A 24,609-nucleotide genomic window follows, 5' to 3' on the forward strand; every position below is an offset into this window, starting at 1 on the left:
AATATTCAGAGGAGAGACGGTAATAAATTATTCATTTGATTTTAAAATTGGTGTCTGAATTTTTTTGACTGTTAAATAGACTGTCGTTATTGTTTGCTATTTCTATTCATTACAGAAGATTAATTAAGTCGTCAATTATAATTTATGCGCACATGACTATTTTGACAGTCGTGCCTATCTTGTCCTGAAGTTATGAATTTTCGCTCTGATTTTATCGAGCACTATTTCATTATTCGTATTGCACATATTCGTATTATCTCCTTAACGTTGATATACCAGCCAAACTAGCAGTGATATTAACCCCTTTTATATGTGGAGCGGCAACCCGTCTTGCATTCGAGTAGAACATACAACGCGCTCGGTTTATTAAATTGACAAGCGAGAATAGATACTACAGTTGCAACACCGAGTCGGTAATACATTCATCGCATTTTATCGACTGTCTCGATTGTTATTTTGCAATAATACTATTGCACGATGCATTCAATGTCTTGGATTCATATGAATAAAAATTTATCATGCATCTCGCGTATGTAAAATAATTATTGCATTTTTTCTTACTTATATTTAATTTTACTTGTTAAAAAAAATGCATGTTAATTCAAAATCAAATTCAATTTACCAAAAAAAGAATTTTAAATGTATTTATTTAAATATCTATATGGATTCAAATATAAAGAATAAATTATGACTTGAATTTCCATTGATAAGAATTCGTTAAATTATTCGTTTTTATTTTGAGCTACATATTTAGATGATTATAAAATCTCGGAGAAATATCGATAGGTCCTCCAAAGCACTATATATACTTCCTGCATTCATTCGATCCTTCAATCTTGACTTGAACTGTAAAAAGTGTATCGGACCTTCGTGAGAACACTCGGTTCAATTAATTCTTTTTTTTTTTCTTTATTCAAACGAACGAATGTCTGTGTACCTGTATGCGGCACCTCGTATATGTCCGTATACATTTTATTATCCACAATAGGATATACCTGTAGGTTTTCCGGTCGTCCTTGATATTTCAGACTGATTGACGCGTAGTTGCGGTATAAATCGCGAAGCGAACTTAAATTTGCCTGCGCTTTAACGCTATCTTAATTCTTGCCTACCTTGAGTCGGAGTATCGGTCAATAGCGTAGTATATGTGAAAATTAGATACATGTTTGAAAAACGATAACGCTTTATAGCCCGGCTCTTGTCGACATCGCACATCGCACCACGTGAAACGTGGGAACGGGATCCGAGCAGTTTCGAGAGTTAATGATAAAGTCGGATTTTTTTTTTCATCGTCAAATGATTTATTGATGCTTTCTATCAACATTACAAATGTGTGTAAGATGAAAAAAGAATGAAAGAAATTCGGAAAGAGTATCGATATTTTCCCTTCCTTAACTAATTATATTTTTCAGTAACAAAATATTATTACATTTCTCTTTTGAATCAATCAAATAAAATAATCAGATATGAATAGTAAATCATTTTTAATATTCGCTAATTTATGAATTTACTTTTAATTTATAGAACATTATGAATAAGTAAATAAAATTTCTTGATGATAATTATATGTGACTTATATTTGTACAACTGTATTTCAATCATTTTCAGTTGTTAAATAAAACGTAACAAATTTAGTGATAGTATGATTACATTTTTTGTTTGTTATCGTTGAATAGATATAAATATGAAAAAAAATACATAAAAAATGGAAAACTTAATAAAATGTAACTGTTGCAAATATTTCTTGATTTGTTTTTTCCTCTCGGATGCTTTTATCGATACTTCTTTTCCGATACAAATGCACTATGAATACACATCTTCCGATAAGTCAGGTATCGATATTTTTCGCTCGATATCCTGATCCTGAGGTAGATAAGCACTGAGCCATCCAGAAGGTGATCTATGAACACAACGATAGATTATTCAATCCCAACAGAGAGTTCGAGATCTTTCTGATGAATGATGATTGTTCTGCGGAATATCAATGTTGGTGCTGCTACAACAAGAACAGATCTGGGCAATTATTTACAGCACGAAATAAGAAACGTTTCAAACTTTAACATTGTAAATTTTAATTATAAAAAAGAAACGTAAAAGTAAATTATATATACATATAAAAGTTAAAAATAATAATTATATAAAAATGTAAAGAAAATTATATACGTATGATACGTAAATTTATTTATATGTATATGTATATATAAAACATTATTTTACTTCATACAATATTACATAAAACAATAAATTCATTAAAAAAAAAACAATTACTACTGCAATCATTAATATACCATTGTTATTATATAAAATTGTAATATTAGATAGTAATTACTTATTAATAATTTTTTCTTTAATCAAAAAATTAGCTTCGAGAAATTATTTCTCAATAGATTCATTAAAATGCAAAGAGTTTATTTGATCAAAAATTAAATAACGAAGGTATATTCATTTGAATACACGCAATCACACATTAATCAAATAAGATTTTATCTTAGTATAGAATAGCGAAAAGATTTCAATTTACTCAAAGCCCAGGACTGATCGATGGATTTGATCAGATTCAATCTAACTTAATTATTTCATTAGAACAATTCTCGAAAATCAGCCGGAATTTAATTTGACAGGCCCGCGTTTATCTTTCTTGATGAAATGCGTCGACGCGAAGAATCATGTCGCAGCTATTTTTAAACCGTCCGATATACAGGCTGTATCCGAAATATGGTTGATATGAGACAATATATTCCCGATTTGATTTCTCCAAAGAGATCACTAATTAAAAAGAAAGGCAAGACTTGTCTTCCACTTCTCCCACTTCTAGAAGAGAGGCGAGCAGAAGTAGCGTTTTTCCCACTTTTCTGTTATCTTCAATAAAATGAAATGTACACGCGATCCGCGATATACAATACTTTCGGAAATTTCCTCGTTCATTCCGTTACGTAACTCCTTGCGGACTACGCGCACCACACCCTGTACCCTGGAAAGGTACACGATAATCGGTCGGTGCAATTTTTTCTGAACTCTATCGTTTTCCGAGGGGACAATATCAATAACGCGGCGTCAACTGCCAGCCCACACGTGTAATCGATTATTTATTTTGATTTGACGAACCCAATTCATTTCTTTTTCTTCACATGGTCTTTCATGTATAATGATTCATCTCGCGTCTCGGCGCATATATTACGCTGTTTCTACGGAATGAACAATTACTATGGTTTCGTCCAACCTTATGCGCCGGTTGCGCGCGCACAGCGATCGATATTTTCGCGCGACGTAAGAGCTGCATACGAATGTCAGTTATCCGACGATCAGTGATCACCATCGTGAGCTATGAAATAACCGTGAATTCGTGCGAAACCACCACAATGAAGTTTCGCGCGAGCCGCGGCTTCGGTTGTCCCGTAAAGCCTTTCCCCGAGGGGACCGAAACCGGTATGGTTTCGGAGAGTCTGGGCGAGCCACGAAGATGAATTCGTTCGCGTCGAGTACGGAGCAGTTTCATGCTCCTTCGATACTCGCTACATCGAAAATCGGATGCGACAAAAAACCCTAATACACAAAAATCTGTCTGTTTCCAATTCCGATCTTTATACCTGTTCACGCTTTCCTCTGGTATTTTATAACGAGACGACAATTCGGTTGATAGCAATTCGATGTGCCTCTTTTACAGAAAGCCCGTGCTGTTTTAAGATCGTTTTGAATGATACCTAAAATCTGAACGTTTCTCTTCATTGCGAAAGCACGTAATGTAACGTAGCGCGATTTTGCGATCGAGAGGATCATTATAAGCCGTGACTTTCCGAGCCAACATGTGAGTCCCGCTTGTTAAATATAGAAGCCATAGTCGGGAATTGCAGGCACGAGACGATAAGAACGACGCAGGGAGACATCAAGATCGAGAATGTGCGAATCGAAATAAATGTGATAAATTAATCACGATAACAGTTCGATATCGCGACTTTTACGCGTCGAGATACGAGGCGGTAAAATGTTAGACCTTTCTCTTTTTACGGGAAATGAAGGCATAAAAAATTGCTGTACGATAAAAGTACGAGGGAAAAATTCGCGGTACCTATAATTTCAATGGCACAATTAATTAACGCATAGAAAGTCACGTCGCAATAATTCGCTCTTTTTCATAATCCATTTCTACGTTCCTTAAACTGAAAAAAATGTCATTGTTCGCGACCCAACAGTTTATCATCCTGTTTCCACCATAATGATATAGCTTAACTTTAATCTCGGTCCAATTAACTCATCTTTTTCTAATTCTTACACAAAAAGATGAAAAATAATTTTTAATTAAATTTAATTGGTGGAAACGCGAAGCGTAGAGACTGAAAATTTAACCAAAGTTAGACAAAGGGAAGAAGAGAAAGGGGAACAAAAGAAAGACAGACAGAGAGAGAGAGAGAGAGAGAGAGATGATGCAAGGAGAGGAAAGAAAGACAGGTCGGGAAAAGAGAGTCGCGGCCGGAAAGCTGAGAAAAAAACGCATTGTAGAGGCGGCAGACGCCTGCCGCCGGTGCAATGGAAATTTCCAGCGGGTTAAGGGTGGGGAAGAGGTAGGCAGGAGGAGACGGAGAACGGGAAAGAGAGAGAGAGAAAGAGTGAGTGAGTGAGTGAGTGAATGAGTGAACGAGGGTGACCGTCGGGTGCGCCAGAGAGAAGGATGGCGACAGCCGGCTCCTGCCGCGGAAACCGGACGCGGCTTGTCACAGCGAGAAACCTAGATGAGAGAACAGGCGGCGCCGGGAGTCTTACCTTCGTTTTCGCGAAGGGCGGCAGGCATAGGGGCCATGGCTGCATCATCTGTCTCCTTTGGAAGCCGGGCATCCTGTCGTCGCTTAGGTACTGTCGTCAGTAGGGGGGAAGGGGAAGATATTGACGAGCGCCGACTCTCTCTCTCTCTCTCTCTCTCTCTCTGTGCGGTTTTTCACACTCTGTCTCGTGGGCAAGTGTCGGCAATCCGCGGCTTGTGTGTCCTTTAAACGACCAGCTGCTGGGTGTCGCGTCGTTGAGAGACTCGCTCGTCGCCGATGTTGCCGTCGTCGTCGGGGAGACTTGCGGCTCGGTGGTTATTGGCGCGCGAGTCTTGAGTTGTGGTCGTGGCCGTGGGTTATCGGCCGTTTATTTCGTCAAATAGAATGACTTGTAGCTGCTTCGGCTCGGCCTGCCTCTTCGGTGCCCCTCGCGAGCGACGCCGATGAGATGCGGCAGCGGCGGTGGCCGTCGGCTAGGTCGCGCACGGGCTCCTCTATCGTCAATGCGCGATCGGCGGCGCGTGCAGTGCGCTTTGATCGGCCGGCGAACGCGTGCGTGGGTGGCTACGTACGCAGGTGCGCGCGTATGCGTATTGTACGTGCGTGCGTACTCCGTACGTGTTTTGCGCGCGTGCGCGCGCGCGCACGTCACACAGCCGATCACACGTGGCTCTGTTATGACAGCGGGCAGGTAACCCCGAACGTCGTGTGACAGAACGTCGTTGTCGTCGTCGTCGTCGTTGCAGCAGCTGCAGCTGCGACCGATTGAGACGCGCTTTCTTTCCGCGCGCCTTCGATCGATCGCGTTTGATACCGTATCGCGTCTTACGTGTCGGCACTCCGCGTGCGTGCGTGGGTGGTCGGTCGATCGATCGATCGGATGGGTGATTCGGTTGGTGGATGCGTGCGTGCGTGCGTGCGAGCGAGCGAGCGAGCGAGCGAGCGAGTGTTGCGTGGTGTTACGCACCCTCGAGAGACGTGACGCAGGGAACGATCGACGCCTAAATGAGGACCGTTCTCGCGGGCTCGCTACCTGTCTCCGTGATTCACCACCTCCACCGCACCACTACGCCCGGCTTCGTATCGCGGATATATAGTATAGTTATCGGCTCGCTTCTGTTGCCCCCGTCCGCGAATTTTTTCGAAAAGCTACTGGGGAAAGGGATCCCACCACGTGAGAAAATTCCTTTCCGCAAAAAAAGTCGGATTCCTTCTCTCTCTCTCCCTCTCTCGCGACCGCAGAGTTCCTTTTACACGTCGCCCGCCGTTGATGACGTCTGCCTTATATCGATGACGTGCGGCTCTCGGTGTGTTTAGACAACGGGAATTCCTGGTGATTTGTCACTCGAGAACGGGTTCAAGGATCTCGATGTATCCTCTGTTTTTTCTTTCTCCCTCTCTCTCTCTCTCCTTGTGTGTTGATGTCTCCAAAATGTGCCGTTTTGTTGTGGTTTATGTCTCGTGTCGATTTTCTCTATCGTCCGGTCGTTACGCTCTTACGGCTCGGTTGACATGGAAAAGTCTGGTGTTACGTGTGTTTTGGGGAACTTTGCTAATCGGTTCGGGAGGTTTGTCTCTTATACACACCGCTGCGAACATAAACCACGCCTCTTTTGCGCGTCCGTAGGGGGAACGCGTTTTCGCGCGGTACGCGGCGTCGCGTCGCGGCGCGGGCGCAGCACGGAGCGGTGCGGTGCGGTGCAACGCGAGGCGACACGACGGAGCTGCAACACGCCGCGCGCAAATTTATCAGATCTCTGCGAGGCCTCGGTGTTACCCACGCTCTTCGTTCCCGAGTGCTTTGGCGCCGCGCTTATATTGCATCAGATTTGATCATCTAAATCTAACCAGTTGGATATTAAATCAGCGCCCGAAAGTTCCTGTCTTCGTTTTTGCATCTCTTTTTTTTTTAATCGCGAGGTGTGCTCGTTTACAAAATCCAAACTTTTATCGCGCTTCTACAGTAGGATATAGTGAACAATGGGCAATTTTTCTGGAGAACAATATATTATAAATTGTAAAGTACGTTGAGAGAGATGGATAGATAAAAAAAAAAGTTAAGACGTTGATCTCATAGATTGACTTGTTTCAAGCCTTCGGCTTTCAAAGGAATTCTCCCTATGATTCATATTCTTTATTTTAAATGGCTTTATGTATTTTTTTTCTTTTCATATTCTTCCATGTTTTTATTTCTAACAACTTCTTTATTGAATCTTTTTGAATTTACTTAATAAATTTAGTAGGTAGGTAATCTACATTGATTCCCCGAACGGATGCCATAATGGTTTAATTTTTATCAATTATTTATATTTTAAGATATGGAAAGGATTTTGAACCGAATTTTTTTTATCTTATTAGCAATTTGAGATGACAAAGTTGTTGTAATTAATTATTAAATATCGAATATTATTAGGAAATTTTTATTTTATGAGATATATATCGTTATGTATAAAAATTAATATCTTTGTTATATTTTTATTACTATCGGAGCTGAGAATAATTCCTTAAAAATAAATATTATGAAACGTTCATTGATCTTAAATCATCAACTGATAAATTTCCCGTGTTCTGGATTTGTCTGTTCTGGATATTGTCGCTATCAATAGTTTTATTTCAACAATAATTAAATAACAGATCTAAAAAAAATGGGTATTGTTTATCACATTTTATAAAAGAACATTTGTATTTGTACTAACTGCATCATGAGAAATATATTTCAAGTCATTATGTCAAATTACACATTCGTACATTTTTCTCGTAGATATATATATATTTTTTGCGATATTATTAATAAATATTTTTATGTGTGACAAAAAGAAATTAAGAAATTAAAAATTAAGAAGATATTTTGACTTAATTTCTTATTAAAAATAAAAAAATTAATAAAGATTTTTAAACATGTAATAAATAGAAATGTAAATAAGTTATTGATTGACATTCAATTAACTACAAAAAGTAGCATTTTATCTATCAATGCAAAACGATAATAACTTTTTCTTTGCCAAAAATTCAAAATTTAGTAAAATATAATAAAAAAAGAAATAGGATAAAAAAATTTCCGAGTATTATCATATTACATTTAATAATTTTATAATGATGTATATTCATAACATAATAATGTACATGCTTTTCAACTATCAACAAGATCTTTCTGCACTTTATTAGCGCCTGTGTTATTTATGCATTCTCACATGGTAATTTGTGGGACAAGTTGCACCGATCTCTCACATTTATCCTATTTCAATCTAATGTATTATACATTAATATATATCGATCTTTTTGAAAGTTGCGCTATTCGCGCTATTTATTGTATATAATATGCAATTCATAACATTTAAGACGCGTTCAACTTTATAAAGTATAAATTCAAAATAAATACATTCCTCCACATAATTCCAAGCCTTGGTATTTCTTTTTCTTTTGTATACTTAATTTCTAATACTAGATTACTAGAAGAACAAGTACTCCATATCCTTTAATATAATATTTATTCTTTTAATTTGAAATAATTTTTTAAATACATAAAGACTTTACGACAAGAAAAAATGATAATAATATGATTAGTCAAAAAAATTGAATAACTTATTTTTCTATTTTCTTCAAACGATAATAAATGCAAAAAGTGACCCTTTTTAAGATGTATATTAGTCGTAATGTACTTCAGCCTAAAATATATATGTTGATATAAAAAAGGTATAGATAGTACATAAGTTAATTAGACACAAGTGCTGAAATTGAAGGATTCTATCCTTCAATTTTAAATATGGTGAACCGATGAGACATCGGATCGAGCGACATTTGTACCCATTGCGATTATGCTCATCGAGGTAGGTTCAAACGGCGCAGTCTCAGCCGTCCATGGAAGGTTCGAGAGACGTTCGACCTCGTTCCACCATATATGTTAGTAGCCAGTCCTGTCTCCGTACACGCCTGTCAGCACGTACGCTTCACATCCCTGCTGTGGAAGTCTCGTATCGTCTCTTCCTCTTGCCTCTCTGGCCGCAGATCCTTTTACATGCTCGCGTACGCAACAGCGGTACGCATTTGGCGAATAATGCCGAAGGATAGATTCCTTTAACGTTCGCGTAGCATAGGTATCTTTAATTTGATACTTTCTCTTCACTTATCACTTTTCTATATCTCTTATCAGTTGTACGTACATATATCTATTATGCGTGCAAATATTTAATTCATTAAAGAGTCATTTGATTTGTCGGAAGATATATACTGATAAGAAAAGCTCGGAAGTTATATAGTCTCGTGTAATCACCTCTTTTATCTAAGTACTTCCTAGCGAGTACTTAGAATAGCCGTGCTATAGACATTGAACTATTACGGTACGTGCTTTCAGCATGATGTGTCGCTTAATTCTTGGCAATCTAGTTTGCGAGAAAATCTATCGCTGTTATTCTCAGCGTTTAATCGTTAGTAAACTAAGCAATTCTTAATTATAAGTGAAAGAGCTGTTAATAAGAAAAATAACTTCCGAATCTTAAAATATAATTAAAATATAATTAAAAATAATTAAAATTAAAGATTCTATCTCCATATATTTGCATAAATTATCATACTAATTAATACTTCAGATATTCTCTTTTTTCCTAAAATTTTAATATATCACAAACTTTACTTTTTTTAAAATTTAAACTAATGATACAAACTGTTGCAATCGTGAATTTTATTAATAAGTATAGAAGAGAACATGTCAAAATAATTACTCCTATATAGATTATAGTTTTAATATTACACATACATTTTTATTTACGCTATAATTTTATATACATATAAAATTCAGGAATATATATACGTATATATGAAAATATTTTTAATATTTAATATTTTATTACCTTTTTCATTAAAAGATAATAGCTCTTTTTTTTAACAGTTTCCTTTGTTTTAATATTCTTGTACTAGCTGTCAAGTTAAAATTTTGATAAATGAGTAATTGATATTAAATGAAGAATATAGTTTTGTAGTGACTAATTACAAATATCATTCATAGCAAGTGTGCACGGACTGTTATTGTTTATTCAAGGAAGAAACAAGTATAATTATCTCGGTTACTTAAATGACACTTGTTTCACGTTTATAACTCGATCTTCTTTTCATTTGTTGGTTAATTATTTATAATCCAAGATTTTTGCTTCAATTTTTTAGGAACTTATAATTTATCAACAGATATATTTGTAAAGCTCTTATGCTGCTCCTTGATGCACCATTATCTTTTGTTTTGAACGCAATTTTAACAATCTTCCTTCCGCCTTGTGATTCCGCGAACGATGCGATTTATCAGCACATGAAAGTAATCGACTGATCGTTTATCGGCATATATAATAATGCACGTTATTTCCTGTTTGTCAAGAAAATATATATGTATAACAGTTATTATCCATGTCTCGTTTCCATCAATGTAAATTAACTTTAATATCGGATTAATTTACTTTTTATCCTTTTGTAATTTTTAAAATTAGTAAAGGTAAATTAAACTAAAATTATTATATTCTTAACAGGAAATAACGGGCATCATTGCTAATAAAAGATCGATTGATTATTTTTACAACACACGTCGATAATCGTATCATTTGCGGAATCATAAAGCGAAAGGAAAATTGTTGAAATTTCAATCAATATGAAAAATAACGATATATCAAGGAACATCATAAAATATGTTAGCAACATTTGAGACAAGTTTATGGCCTGCCTGAATTCTGATCGGTTATACTTGACGAAAGGAAGCGATTAGCCCGACCGATAATTCATGTATTGAATACTGTTGATGCAAACTAGCTATAGTGTAACTGTTGTTTACAGTTTCGCAATTTGCATATCAGTTTTTTATCACTAAATAAATAGAAGCTATTTATATTGATAAAAAGGTTATTTTATTAATTATAACTTACTATAATAAGGAATATTAAGGCATTTGCAATTTAGATTATCACCTGACTTGTCAAGATATCAAATATTAAAATTAAGTAGCGAAAATTAAAGTTCTTATGCAAAATAACCGATTTACTTTTGTCGAAAAATATAATTTTCTTCCTATTTTATGTACATACATATTCTATATATTTACATATTGTATTATTTAAAATATTATTTGATTGCGATTCACATTGAATACGGTGACGTATCACTGCAAGCAGTAATTCTTTCCAGTGACGTTTTATATTAATAAGAACAAGGGCTTTCAACTGTGAGAGCGTCGATCAAAGGTCTTCAAATAACTGCACCCACCCCACTTTTTTCAACAATTCCATTCAAAGAATACATCTCACTTTAATTAATTTTATTTACGATTCGTATATCGCACTGCAACACGTCACGTTTTAAATGTCATGAATTTGTCGAACGCGTGTTTCTCAATGAAACAATTATATTCTATTAAATGCACTTATTTCACAACTTTCTACGATGTTATGTATTAATATCGTGGTGTAAAGGAATTTAAAGGAAATATATCAAGAAAATTAGCTGTCATTTAACAAAAAGAACGGAGCATTAGAATAATTGTAAAATTATTAATTGCACTGAACATTATGGTTTATATAAACAATATATATATAGTAACTATAAGATTGAGAGAGAAAAGCATAAGAGAAATAACAAAAATTTATGAAGAATTCTATTGTATAATAAATGATATATACATTGTACGTGAATACTATTATATATTAATGAATTATATTACAATGGAACTTATTTAGTACACAAAGCTCTGGTTTAGATTTAGAAGTTTTATTTATAAAAAAAAGTTACTTATTTTAAAAAGTAGCGTTCAAAAGCGTTATAGGTGTTAATAAAATGTCATGTACAGATTTGATACAATATATTGAATATTGACAAAATATTTTATACGAAAATCTTACCATTTTCTTGAAATAACAGGTCTGGATAAAATTAAACCGCTTCTGAGATTTGTCGTTGTTGCGCTATGGCAAATTGGAAATTTCGGAATGTATCGTAGAAACTTTCCTTAGCATACATTAGCGAGAAACGAACAAACGCGGCCTATCTCTTTGTTGTTACTGCTGCGTACTACGCAAAGCACACTGTACAAAGCACACTTCTAAAGTAACCACACCACGCATCCCGATAAGGTATTCATATTCATACGTTTTACATTTCACACTTTTAAGCACATTTACGTCAGCTCGATCTATGCAATGATGATCCAAATTTGTAATGCTTTGGTAAGTAATTGTTTCAGCAAATTAGCGTACATATGAGATACATCAGAAGTTATCCGCTCTTTTTTCATGAAATCTTACTTAGAAATCGATTTGAATAAACTTTTAGTGCGCATATGAAATACGTCAAAAGTTATCTCCATTTTTTTTTTTTTATAAATTCTTACTTAGAAATCATTTGATTTGAATAAAATTTTATCAGTCTGCAAAAAAAAGACAAATACAATTTTGATATAATTTTTCATTTCGCAAATTAATATTCAGATTAAAACATTGACGTCTCTTATAACACTGCATAAATAATTTTGACAATAATGCCCAATTTATCGTCAACAATTTTAAATTTTCTGAAAAAATGTATCTTACAATAAGATTTAAAAAAAATGATTTATGTAATGTATCATATTTTAATATCTTTTAGTATTTTATATATTTGAAATTGTAATCTTTATGCTATCTTTTAACCATAAATGTATTTTTAGTACACATTTTTGTTGCAGTTTTAAATATTTATGATACTATATTGATTGCAATACAAATATTTTTAATTAAAATTTCTACATTTCTACATCTACATTATACATATTGTCTTTGTATCTTATTATGATAATATTAAACCTTTGAAAAAATGTATTTTTGATAATTTTTACCAAGAGATCTCTTAAAAAACAAATTTGCCATTACATATAATTCTTTGTTCCTTTGAACACAATGGAATATTCTCCTCTTTATCTATTTGAAGTAGTTGATGCGAAAATGCGTTAGTAATCTTTTCTAACAACTTCAAACGATGAGTTCTACCGGTGAGTTTCCTATGTTGTTCCCGCGAGCGAGGACGAAGGTCAGGAATAAGCGCGCACAACCGGAAAATGCGCAGATCATTTTAAGTTGACATTGGCAAAGTGTCAGTATTCCCTTTAGTTAATACAATTATGTATGTGTCACTTAAAAGATCTGAGGAAATTGATTGACTTAAAGTAGTACTATACTCTTAAATGTTTCTCTGTTTACAGTAACTTACAAAAGATATCCTATTTGATTTATATTCGAAAACAAAATTTGCATATGTGAAATTCAAGAAGGTTCTCATTACATATTTAAATGTTGAGATTGGAACTTGTTTTCAGATATTTATTCAATACAAATCTACAGTTGAAAGACGAGAATGCCAGCTAAGATTGCGAGAAGTTATTGCTATAATAAAAAAATGAAAAATTACACACAAATTATATATCGGATTGCAATATATACACAAATAGAAAAACAATCAAAATTATACATATAATTTTGATGAAACTATTAATTGTGAATCAACTTTTGTTAATCTGGGAAACTTTGCTGTTACACAAAGTATTACGTACTCTAATCATTGTAAAAATGAATGTTCTGAACACACACAACGTAAAATTAAAATAATTCAATTTACAGAATGTAATGAAATTTACATAATCTAACTGATACATGAGTAATTTCTCGTGTAAGTATAACTCAAGTGCAGAACAAAGCATTTCGTTTCTCAATATATTTTAAATCTCCACTCTCAGAAGCTCAGAACGTTAGACAACAAGATAAATGTATAATGAAAAATAAATACTCCTCACATATGTATGTTACTTGTGGTTACACGCGTTCACCGTCATAAGTCGCAAGGTGTTAGTATCTCGTCTGCATATGTTGACTAAAGTTGTTGAAAGATGCAAAACACTTTATTGAATATGCGTGGTTTGCGCTATTTTGAGTTACTTGAATATCAATTCGCTGCATCACAAATTATTTTTTGTTCCGATTGTTCGTTGGCGCAATAGCAAACCTGTCGACGATAACGATCATTGTCATATGAGTTAATAATTAATTACTCAAGATGTCATATATAAAGCAAATCGTGGTTAGAAAGGAATAATTATCTTATTCTAATAATATTCATTCTTTTATTCATAAGACGAAATCTTAGAGTCCGACGTTGAAGCACGTCGTCGTGTGAAAGATAATTTTATATTTGTATTTTTTTTTTATAAAATAATACTTATTATTGTATATATAGTATTAGCATTGTGATTGATTTCTACAAGATACCGTACTTGTCATAATAAATATCTCGATATTAAATGTAATATTTCAGTATGTTATATGATGTCGCGAAATTAAAATTTTTTCGTATATGAAGCTTGGCTTTTTGATATTCATCTTTTAAGTGCAATAGAGTAGCGTGCTAATTCCAGGACGATATATTATAATTCTCAGATAAATTTGCATTTGCATCGCATGTAGTCCGCACATTATCCAATGTTTACTTGTTTCAAGACGCGACGCTGACTCGCGTATGTCTCTTTCTCTCATCTTTATCTGCAAAGTTCGAGCTACGTCGATGTCACGTTTTTATCAAGGCGGTAGTCGTGAACTTGACCCGTTCCGTTCCGTTCGCAACTCCTTGGCGTGAGGATCCAGCCGTAAAGTTATGCTCGCACGTGCATCACGCGCGTTGCGCTCGCACGCGTCGCTCGCGAACCGCTCGCGCGATCGGGCGCCGCGCCGTTCCGCGGTTATGTGTACGCTCGCATCTTTTTCTCTCGCCGCGATCCCCTCGTCGTTGTGTATCACGGTCGAATCACGATTGATCAGGGTTAACTGATGGGTCGGTTGACATTATTATAACAGCCAAGGAAAAGTACCTGGTAGAGATTTCGACAAACCCTCTCTATATTATAGCATGAAAACATTGTGAGAGAATGCATTTGCGCAACAAAAGTTCTTTTAAAAAAGACGGAAATTTTTTATAGCCACTTATAATATTGTTAACAATTAAATTCACCCTGGTTTAAAAAATTCTTATAATATTTTAAATATTTTTTAGATTTATAAGTTTTTTTTTCCAGAAATTATACAATGAGAAATCTTAGAAGTCTTTTTAGAATATTTTGGAATTTATATATATGAAGAATTCTATATATGTATGTATATAGAAAAGATCTCTTTTTAGCACTACTATTATGAAAAGTATTTCAATTCGTAAGCTCTTTTCATATGAAAAAAAATCTGAATTTTTTTTTTAAATAATAAAATTTATATAAAAATTCTGAAAAGTTATTATACGAAGCATTTTAAGGAAAATCCATCAGTTAATGATAAGTCTTGTCGAGATTTTGAAATAATTTTATAATAATTTGTATCTTAGATATATTATATCATTGCGAAAAAGCAGCTCATCAGGATGCCGCAATCACGGATCTTCGTAATTTAAATTATATTTTTTTTATGACTTAATCAGAAATGGAAGTTATCAGTATTTTTCCAAAAATATTACGTTATTTCGTTATGCAACGATTTCATAGTTTTCACTTGGGCGCGAATGATGGAGGAGACTTGTCCATGAAAATTAGGGCAATTTAGGTCCGTTCGCACTTGGTCGATACTGCGACAAATCGGAAAACAACACAAAGACGATAATTTTTGTCTTTAGAAAGAGCTGTGACGCAGAACAAACAACTGACTCGATTATTAGCACATTAAAAATTTGTGTGACAAATCTTGATCCTTTCTTCGGTCGAGAATCAAAGTTGCTGGAACGTTTGAGAGCAACGACTAATTAATTACAAAATAATATTATCTAATGTTATTAAATAATAATTATTAAATATACTATACTTATAAGCATTTTTTCCCTATATTAAAGTTCTATAACGTAATTTCTTCTTAAGAAAATGAAATCGATTCGATCATCCTTTGTAATAACGACTTGAGCATGAAAATAAGTCTTTTCTTTGTAATAACGACTTGAGCACGAACATTCGTTTTCTTGTAGACAATACTCCAATAAAACCGTATCGCAAACCGTCTAAAAATAAAGTTTTCTGTACTTCTCGTTGATCGATTGTTCTATAGTTAGATCAAGCCGTGATCCCATCAACTCAAAGGCCAATCCGACTCGATGGAGCACACGGCAATTAATCGAAGCAAGGAGCTTTTCTCGAACATTCGAATGATTAATACGTGCCATTAGTGCGTACGATCGCTATATCGATACGTATTGGCTATTTCGTAATTCCATATACAACGTATGAACAGCAATGAGCACGGCTCATCCACGTCGTTCGATAAGTTATCCCAGGGAGGCGGCTCTCGATTTATTTCAACCTTGCAAATCTATTCGCGACCACGCGGAATTGATACGATTGTCCATGACGAAATAGCCGTCATCATCGTGAAAGCGCGATTGTTACTTCATTATTAAATTAGCATTAGGTCGAGCGCATTTCCTGATGTACTTGAGTGTATTTTTTCGATGATAACACGATGATTACGTGGTTCTCGTAACAGGAAAAGGAGCCTGATAATCGGCATATTACGTACAAATAACCAAAACAACGTATCCCCATATGACGGCGATTGCGTTAAAATTTCCGTGCGACATATTCGCAGTTCAACTCAACATATTGTGATCATTTGATCGTCATCCCGTCGATAATGATATCGTGCGGATTAAAGAACCACGCCATGCTTACAATGAGCGCTTGATGAACGGAATCATACAATAACGCTCTTGTTATATCGTGAGCGACGCGAAGCTGCTTTTAATATGGTAAATGCAAATAGACACGTAATCATATATATTAATTTGGAATTTATAAATCTTAGAGCCTTAAAAAAAAGAATTTTTCAAAATTTTATTGGATATTTTGTATGTTGTTGGCGTTTTAAAATTAATATTAATTGAAAACACTGACACATTATTATAATATAAAATCGAGTTTCAATTCTTTCTAAAGACTATAGAATTATATTTGAAAGGCTGCTTTATAATAAAGTTAATACTTTACCTTTTATTGTATATAAAAATAGATTAACATTGCATTCTTTAATATTTGGTAATTTTGTCAAGTATCAATACTTAATAAATATTCGATAATAATGTGGAATAATTAGTATCAGCGCAAATTGATGGCGTCAAAGACATTTGTTGCAATGTATTTGATAATTCTGGGATATTAGACATACGCGTAGTTTGATAATACATATTAATTTACATTAAATGATATTTTTAGAAAGCGTTTTTATTTAATTACAAAAAATAGTAAAGAAAATATTGTCTGATGGAAAAATAGTAAATAATTTTAATTTTGACTGTGGTATCGAACTTAAATTTCCAATTGTTTATTATAATGAATTGACTACAATTGCTTAATGCCAACGTAACGTCCGTGAATACATTTTAATGAAATATGAGTGCACACGAAACGATTTTCGTTTCCTTCGCAAGCTGTAATTTAAACTTCCTATATATAACATCGTTATCTGTAATATTAATATATGTTAGGAATGGCACAACGAGATCTTATCAAAATAAAAATATTGAAAACTGCAGAAGAGTTTTAATATATCACATGATTTATTGCATATGTTTATATAATTTAGAAAGTGTCGTGCACAAGTAGAGTCAAAGGGCCAAAGTGATCGTTGATGAAATGAAACGGTTCGCGTATGCAACCTGATTTAATCAAAATATATTAGCGGGCATTACGTCAGAGTAATACGATTGAAGTAAATTTATCATGACGCAACAGACTACTTATACGTTCACAACAATGTAAGATTTAATAATGGTTATAAGCTTGGAAAATTCCAAGAGATCCATGAATTATCCGACGCAATAGGATGAAGAATATATACAGGATATATAGCTATATTAACTATATTGTAATCATTCGAGTAGTACATTGTGCGAAATTCCAGGAACGTATATGAGGACTTATATATTGTAAAAGACTTCAAAGATATAACCACAGACTTATGTTATTTTACGCCTCACAAGGGAACATATTACATTGCAAAAGTGATATAAAAAAAATTAACGTTACAAAATATCTTGAGAACAATGTAGTTTTGAAAAAAATGTTTCAAATAAAATAAGTTGTAAGGTTTGATGAGTGGGCCAATAAAATCTTGGACTCAAAATCTAAGTAGCTCATAGCTTTTATGGTCCTCCTCGAACCCTACAATTCTTATTTGAAACATTTTTTTCAAAAAATGCATTATTCTTAAGCTATTTTATGTCTAAATTAAAATTAAATGAACAATACAAACGTGTTCTGATCTAAATTGAATACAGAATCCATAAGATCTCAATATTTGACTCTAGAATACCTATTTCAAATGTGGTTTCTTAACTGGTAACACTAGTTTTTTAATATAACTTTTACAATGTATAGCACATTTCCTTCTCAGGATCTTGATATCAAATTTTAAAATCTCGGATTCATAAATTAAATTAACTTTCAGCAATATAAAGAGAATTACGTAAAATTACTTGATGTGGATCAGAATTGTGTGTAAATACTGAAACAAGTTCCCATATCAGATGTTTGTGAAGTATACCTTTGCAAAGAAGGTTCTCCATACAATATAAAAAAGTAAAAAGTTAAATCAAAGCCTAAGGCTTATATTATAGGCTTAAGACCTTGTCTACCAATTTTTACGTGCCCGAGTTTTATTATACGTCTTATCGTGTGCAGTATTTTATATACTTAATATAATTAAGTAAAAAAAGTTTTTCATAGCGTTGACCACAATGATCATTATATTATCAATGTAAAAAATATATTAAAAAGTAACGACTGTCCCTGAAATTTCCAGTAAGCGAGAGTAATCTTACATTTTCTAATATATATAATTTATATTTGCTGGTATTAAAAATTTAAATCTGAAGAAATCCAACCACCCCCGATTTTCACATCTTCATTGTATGTGCGGCCCTGATTCGAACAATTACAAATGTGCGTGCTTATCGTGTCAATCGTCCTCGCCGGCGTCTTCGTTCGCCGTGATTAATTGGCCCAATGGCTTGCTTAGATCTGGGGGCGCGTCCAGCATATTACCCCGATCCCCCGGAGGGGGTCAACGAGAAGAGGGCACCCATCATATCTCTTTGTCTCTCTCTTTCTTTCTTGTACTCTCTCTACAGCGATCGTCGTGAGTTAATCGACGAAGCGCCAACAGACGCCAAGATAACGATGGAAATTTCTTTCTCGTCAATCGAGGCCTTGATTGAGTTGTATCGGTATAAACAAATATACTGTTGACTTGACGGGCTTACTCAAGAAGGCAAATCTATGTGAAGTTGAGGGTAGGTCATGATTTTCTTTCTTCTTTTTTTTTTAAGAAACTCGTGAATAAAAAAGATTTCCTTTATTCTATACAGATTTATTATAAACAAATTAGAAATATTGGAAAAAAATAGTATTTGCTCCAATGTAAGAACGAATTGCAGATACTTAATTTTCGACAAATCGCAAATATTGTTAAGACTGAATACTTTACAGACAAGATGAATGACAATAATTAAATTAGTAATATCACAAGATATATAATGAGTCACATTACACTAAGAAAGAAATTATAAATTTAACAAAAATATTAGTTAATTTAACTAAATGCGGCGGTCACGAGCTGTCAAGCAAATGTTTTTTAATAAACTCTTGTATATTTTTAAAAAATTGAATATATAAATATTTAGACTAAAAAATTATTACGAGTTAAATGAATTTAATCAAATGGAGAGAAACAGGGCTACGAGCCAATAAATTCGTTAAAATTCTTTAATTTATTCTAATATATTGCTAATATAATAATTAAAATTATCTAATATAATAATTTATTCTTATATATGAATTTAATCAAGTTAATAACTTTTTCCTCAGTGCAGCAATCTAAGAAAAGCACAAAAATATTTTAATATAATTGTGTATGTATATATATATTCGATAAATATCGATTTAAATTATTATTAAAAGCTGTATATACATACGCGAAGACATCTTGAAATAACTAGATTATTTCACAAAAATACCACAATCAATTCTGGATAAGAAGAGAAAACACGAGGGGGTAACCACCATCTGAAATATTGTCCCACAGATTACATGATTTCATTTAATTTTATATAATTTTATTTGATGACAAATAATTTTTCCTCACTATATATGCGGTCAGTTCGAATAAACGATTTTATCTAATATTACACAATTATTTCCTGTAATTGTCGGATTATATATCGAAATTTTATATAAATTTTATAATGATTTCAGGGACTCCGTCCCACGATTACATTAAGTGATTACCCCCTCGAGAAAACAACTATGAATTCGGCGAATACTTGTAATGTTGCACGCATTACAGTATATGCAGTTTTATTCAGTATTATTTTATTGTACATACGCACGAGACACAAATGCCTCATCATGTTTTTTTGTTACTTTTCATTCTTTCTTATGCCTTCTCATTCCTTCTTATGCCTTCTCATTAATTCTTGTGTCTTCTCCGATATGCAACTTTGGATGGCTAGGCATTTATGTCCGCGTGTATACATTATATTTTGTCTAGGTCTAGAACAATCTTATTTTGTCACGATGGACGTTTCTCTATATATTTGCGGCATATCATTAGCAATGTAATATCATATGTGATAATTACGTGGTTAGACACATTAGATGTTAGCTAAACCCGTGGAATTCTACCAGATACGCTGAAAATTCGTATTAGCACGAGCAATGTCAGACGATACTTGATCGCTTTGAACGACAGATATGGCACGAGATCTTTCAGTTAGAATGACCATATTTTATAATCGGAACAGTATGGAGAGAAAATTGGATTAATATATGAACAATTATCTTTGTTTGACTGTTTTATCCTTGTCTTAACTGTATAACAAATTAAATTCTATAGTATTGTATTTTTCAACTTCATGATACTCTTCTCTAATTTTCTTCTCGTTTATCTCAGGAGTTCATAATTTATTATTAATTTAATGATCTAATTCAATGATCTAATAATTTTTTTTTAAATTATTCATTTTAAAATATTATATAATGTCTTATGTATATTATATCCTTTTCATATAATCATTAGCAAGATTTTTTCCTAAAAAAATAAGATTATGGATCTTTTCTTTTTTTTTTTTTTACAGATACATGGCTTCATGGCCGATATTCATAGTTGATTCTCATAAACACATCCTTTAAATATTATAACACAGCCGTATTAGCATCTTAAAACATTACTTAAAACGATATTAAAATAAGAACGGACATGAATATCGGTTTTTATGAATCTATTCACAGAATTTAAAGTTGTATTCATGTGTAGATCTATGATTTAGAGACTTGTAAGAGAATTTATAAATGTACATGAAATTAAAAAATCTCATTTTTCTAAATCTGTTAAATTCTAGAAATTATTATTTAACATTATTTAGATAATGCTAGGTAAATAATGTTATTTATTATGATCATTAATTTTTATTGTTACAAACGCTTGATATATTTACTTATTTGTTAGTTAACATGTTAAAACTTAATTGTTTTGTCAGTCATGAAATTATCTAATATTTATATATATAATAATAGATATGTTTTTTGATTTTCAACTTGTACAGGAAATAAACAGAACAACGCAGTACCCTGTGTTATGTATACAAATTATCGACATTTCACACATTCTGCATTTTATCACGACTATTTGTTTATTTATTAGGTATATTTATCGTTGAATATTTAGCGTATACAGGCAGAAATAAATTATTTATGATTTGTTTTCTTAGCATTAGATATTAATATTCGAATTTATATGCTTTTATTACGACATGTGAACAATTTGTTTTCAAGCAGCCACATTTGATGAATATTGAATCACGTTTAACTACGTAGTAAGACACTGCGAAGACCGCAGATGCACGTTTATCTGTTCAGCATCATCGTGATGGACGTCCTTTTAATTCTTGAGATTTCGAGAAGTAAGAAAGAAGTGTCTCTTCTTCTCCCTTGTCTTCTCCAGTATTCTTCTGTTCATCACGAAATGTCTGACTTGCGTGCGATTATATTGCGTTTTTGCTGAACGAGCACGTTTACGTCTCACGGAAACGATTTTGATAAGGGATAAACGTGACACCATGCGAAAACCGCACGTAGATGTAATACGTAGTGAGAAATCACGAAGCACGTAATTATTCGTTAAGCACAAAAATTACTATTCCTATATACGGTTTTATTCCATTATTATGTTAACGAAACTTCAGCATTTAACAAATGAAAAGAAAGAAATTCAAAAAGTACCATATATCGAAAATGAATGTGTATTTAGTGTAACGATGTTTTCTTCCTGACATCTTCCTTTTTACAGAATTCTCTCTCTTTTGTAAAAAAAAAAGATAATGCTCGAAGAAATAAATAAATAAATATAATATATATGTATACATTATTAAATCGAAAATTAATTAGAAGTTGTTTTTTCATATGTACAGTTCTATACGAAATTTAATATTGTTTAATCAAAAGTATTATGAGATGTTATATAATATGTAACATTAAATTAATATTATTTTATTTGACTTTCTTGGAAATAAATTGAAAAGAGAAAATGTTTTTAAAAAGAGAATAATATCGTATTAGGCATATTTTATATTATATATATATATATCTAATATTTATTATTGTGTATATATTATATTAATATTTGCCATTTTTATATGTCATGCGTATATTGTACAATAATATATGTAACTATATATACAATGTATAATTATAAACATACAATACATTCTTTTTTTTCGTTTAGAATAAAGTTTTATGTATTCTTAATATTTTAGTGTAATTAAATTTTACTTTTTTACTGTTGTATATCAGAAAATATAGTAAAATTTGAGAGTAATGTAAATGATGATGACACAGTTAAAGAACTGTAACGTTATCATCACAGTTTGAGTGACGAACGAAGTACGTTTATCACGTTTAGCAATTAAGCTTTTAATAGCAGCATATCTATTTGCGCAAAATTTTTTATCTTTATGTATAGCGTACACAAAAAGTTTGTCGAAAAATTTTCTAAAGTAATACAATTTTTCCTCATGATCATTTATTTCACTTGTAAGTGTTGCAAATTATCATTCCTCAATTATTGTTTCGGTACTGACATCGCATATCTCTCACAGGTGCGACCTAATTTTTTTTAACAGACACGTTTTATCACCTATTATGCTAAAAATTACTATTTGTAATATATTTTTCATTAATTTTTAACCACTTTCAGATGTTTTAGTCTGTGTGTGCGTCATTATAATTACCATTTTATAATGATATTCTCTCTTAAACATAAATTGAAGTACAAGAACTAATTTAAATACTTATTTGATTCATTATTTGAATGATTGTTTCTTTGTAATTCTATTATTATTTTGTAATTAAATAATTTAGTTATAATATATATATATATATACGTCAAAAAAGAATTAACCCTTGTTCTCTACATTTCGTATATGCATATGTGTGTGTATTTCGCATATAGAAAATTATTTTTAAAATTAGATAAAATTAAATTATGAAATAGGAATTTTCTATATTTTAAAGTGTAAAAGAGTTTATTTATTTGTTTTTTAATTTCTTTCTTCACACAATTAATCTGTTTTTTTTTTATTTAATTACTCTTTAAGTATACATTACTGAGAGATTATAATAGTCCAACTGCAGTAGGATTAGTAGTCTAGATTTCGATACGTTTCAATTATTTTCCGTGTTAATCACAAAGATATTAAATATGAAGATTTAAGATTGTAAATAAAAGACGACGACTTATACTCTCTCTGTCTCTTCTCTCTGATATTTCTATCAAGAAAAATTTATATCAAATTTTCTAAGAAATTATAACATCCAAACTTCTCGCGCTCTGTAGGACGCGTTTTACGTAGATACTGATTATTATCAAAGCCTATTTTTAAATTTTCAGATGCCTGTCTACGGTGCCAGGCAGAAAGTAAGAAGGAGGTTTACGGCCGGCAAGACTGCGTGGTCGTTTGGGGCGAGTGCAACCACTCATTTCATTACTGCTGTATGTCGCTTTGGGTTAAACAAAACAATCGTTGCCCATTGTGTCAGCAAGAATGGTCTATCCAACGAATGGGAAAGTAATCCTTGCGTATGCTAGTAACTAATTTCATCGCAGCTTCTAATTTTCTTACGATTATTATAATTAATCAGAATAGATCATGGAAAAAAGCTGTTACTCGTTGTAACGCATCTTAATGAATCTTGAATTTATTTTTGTTTTTGAAAATTTTTTTACAGTGATAATCAGAATACCCGATATTTTAGGCTAGGATTATTTTATTATAACATAATAATGACTAATAAACATGTATTTATATATAAAAATTTCAAATAATATGAGATCTTCGTTTATATATAAAATACTGTGAATGTTATTATAAATATAAAGTTATTGTATTTTTTCTTCTATAAAAAATTATTTTTTTTCTTTGATGTATATACTTAAATACTACTATTACTGACAAATAATAATTGTTCTTTTACCACACAGAACTTATTATTGCACCTTAAATTTTTACTATTTAATTGAACTAAAGTTTATTGTTAAATTTTTAATTGTAGACGTAACTTTAAGTTTCAAACAGTCTATAAATCCTGATATCCGATTAAGATAAGTTTAAATTACAATGAAAGTAGTGATTTACAGAATGATTTAACTAACTTTTTCTGTATTTTCATTTAGAATTTTGTAAAATTAATTCTTTTTTTCCGTTATTATTTATTGTAAAATTGTGATATGGCAAATAGTTTTAAGTATAAATTCTAACAGTATAAAAAAAGATTGAAAAAAAT

The 24,609-nt window shown here is 32.4% G+C and overlaps 1 protein-coding gene across 1 annotated transcript in view; it reads left to right on the forward strand.

Moving 5' to 3' along the window:
• The window catches only part of LOC108783285 (Regulator of cullins 2), a 54,085-nt gene extending 30,019 nt beyond the window's left edge, over positions 1–24,066 (forward strand). The window contains exon 2 of the mRNA XM_018551823.1: positions 23,717–24,066. Coding sequence (XP_018407325.1) covers positions 23,717–23,898 — 182 coding nt within the window. The 3' untranslated portion in view covers positions 23,899–24,066. The remainder of the gene's footprint in view (positions 1–23,716) is intronic.
• Positions 24,067–24,609: the final 543 nt, after the last annotated feature.

The sequence above is a fragment of the Cyphomyrmex costatus genome, unplaced genomic scaffold (assembly GCF_001594065.2).
Source record: "Cyphomyrmex costatus isolate MS0001 unplaced genomic scaffold, Ccosl1.0 scaffold146, whole genome shotgun sequence".
NCBI lineage: Eukaryota > Metazoa > Arthropoda > Insecta > Hymenoptera > Formicidae > Cyphomyrmex > Cyphomyrmex costatus.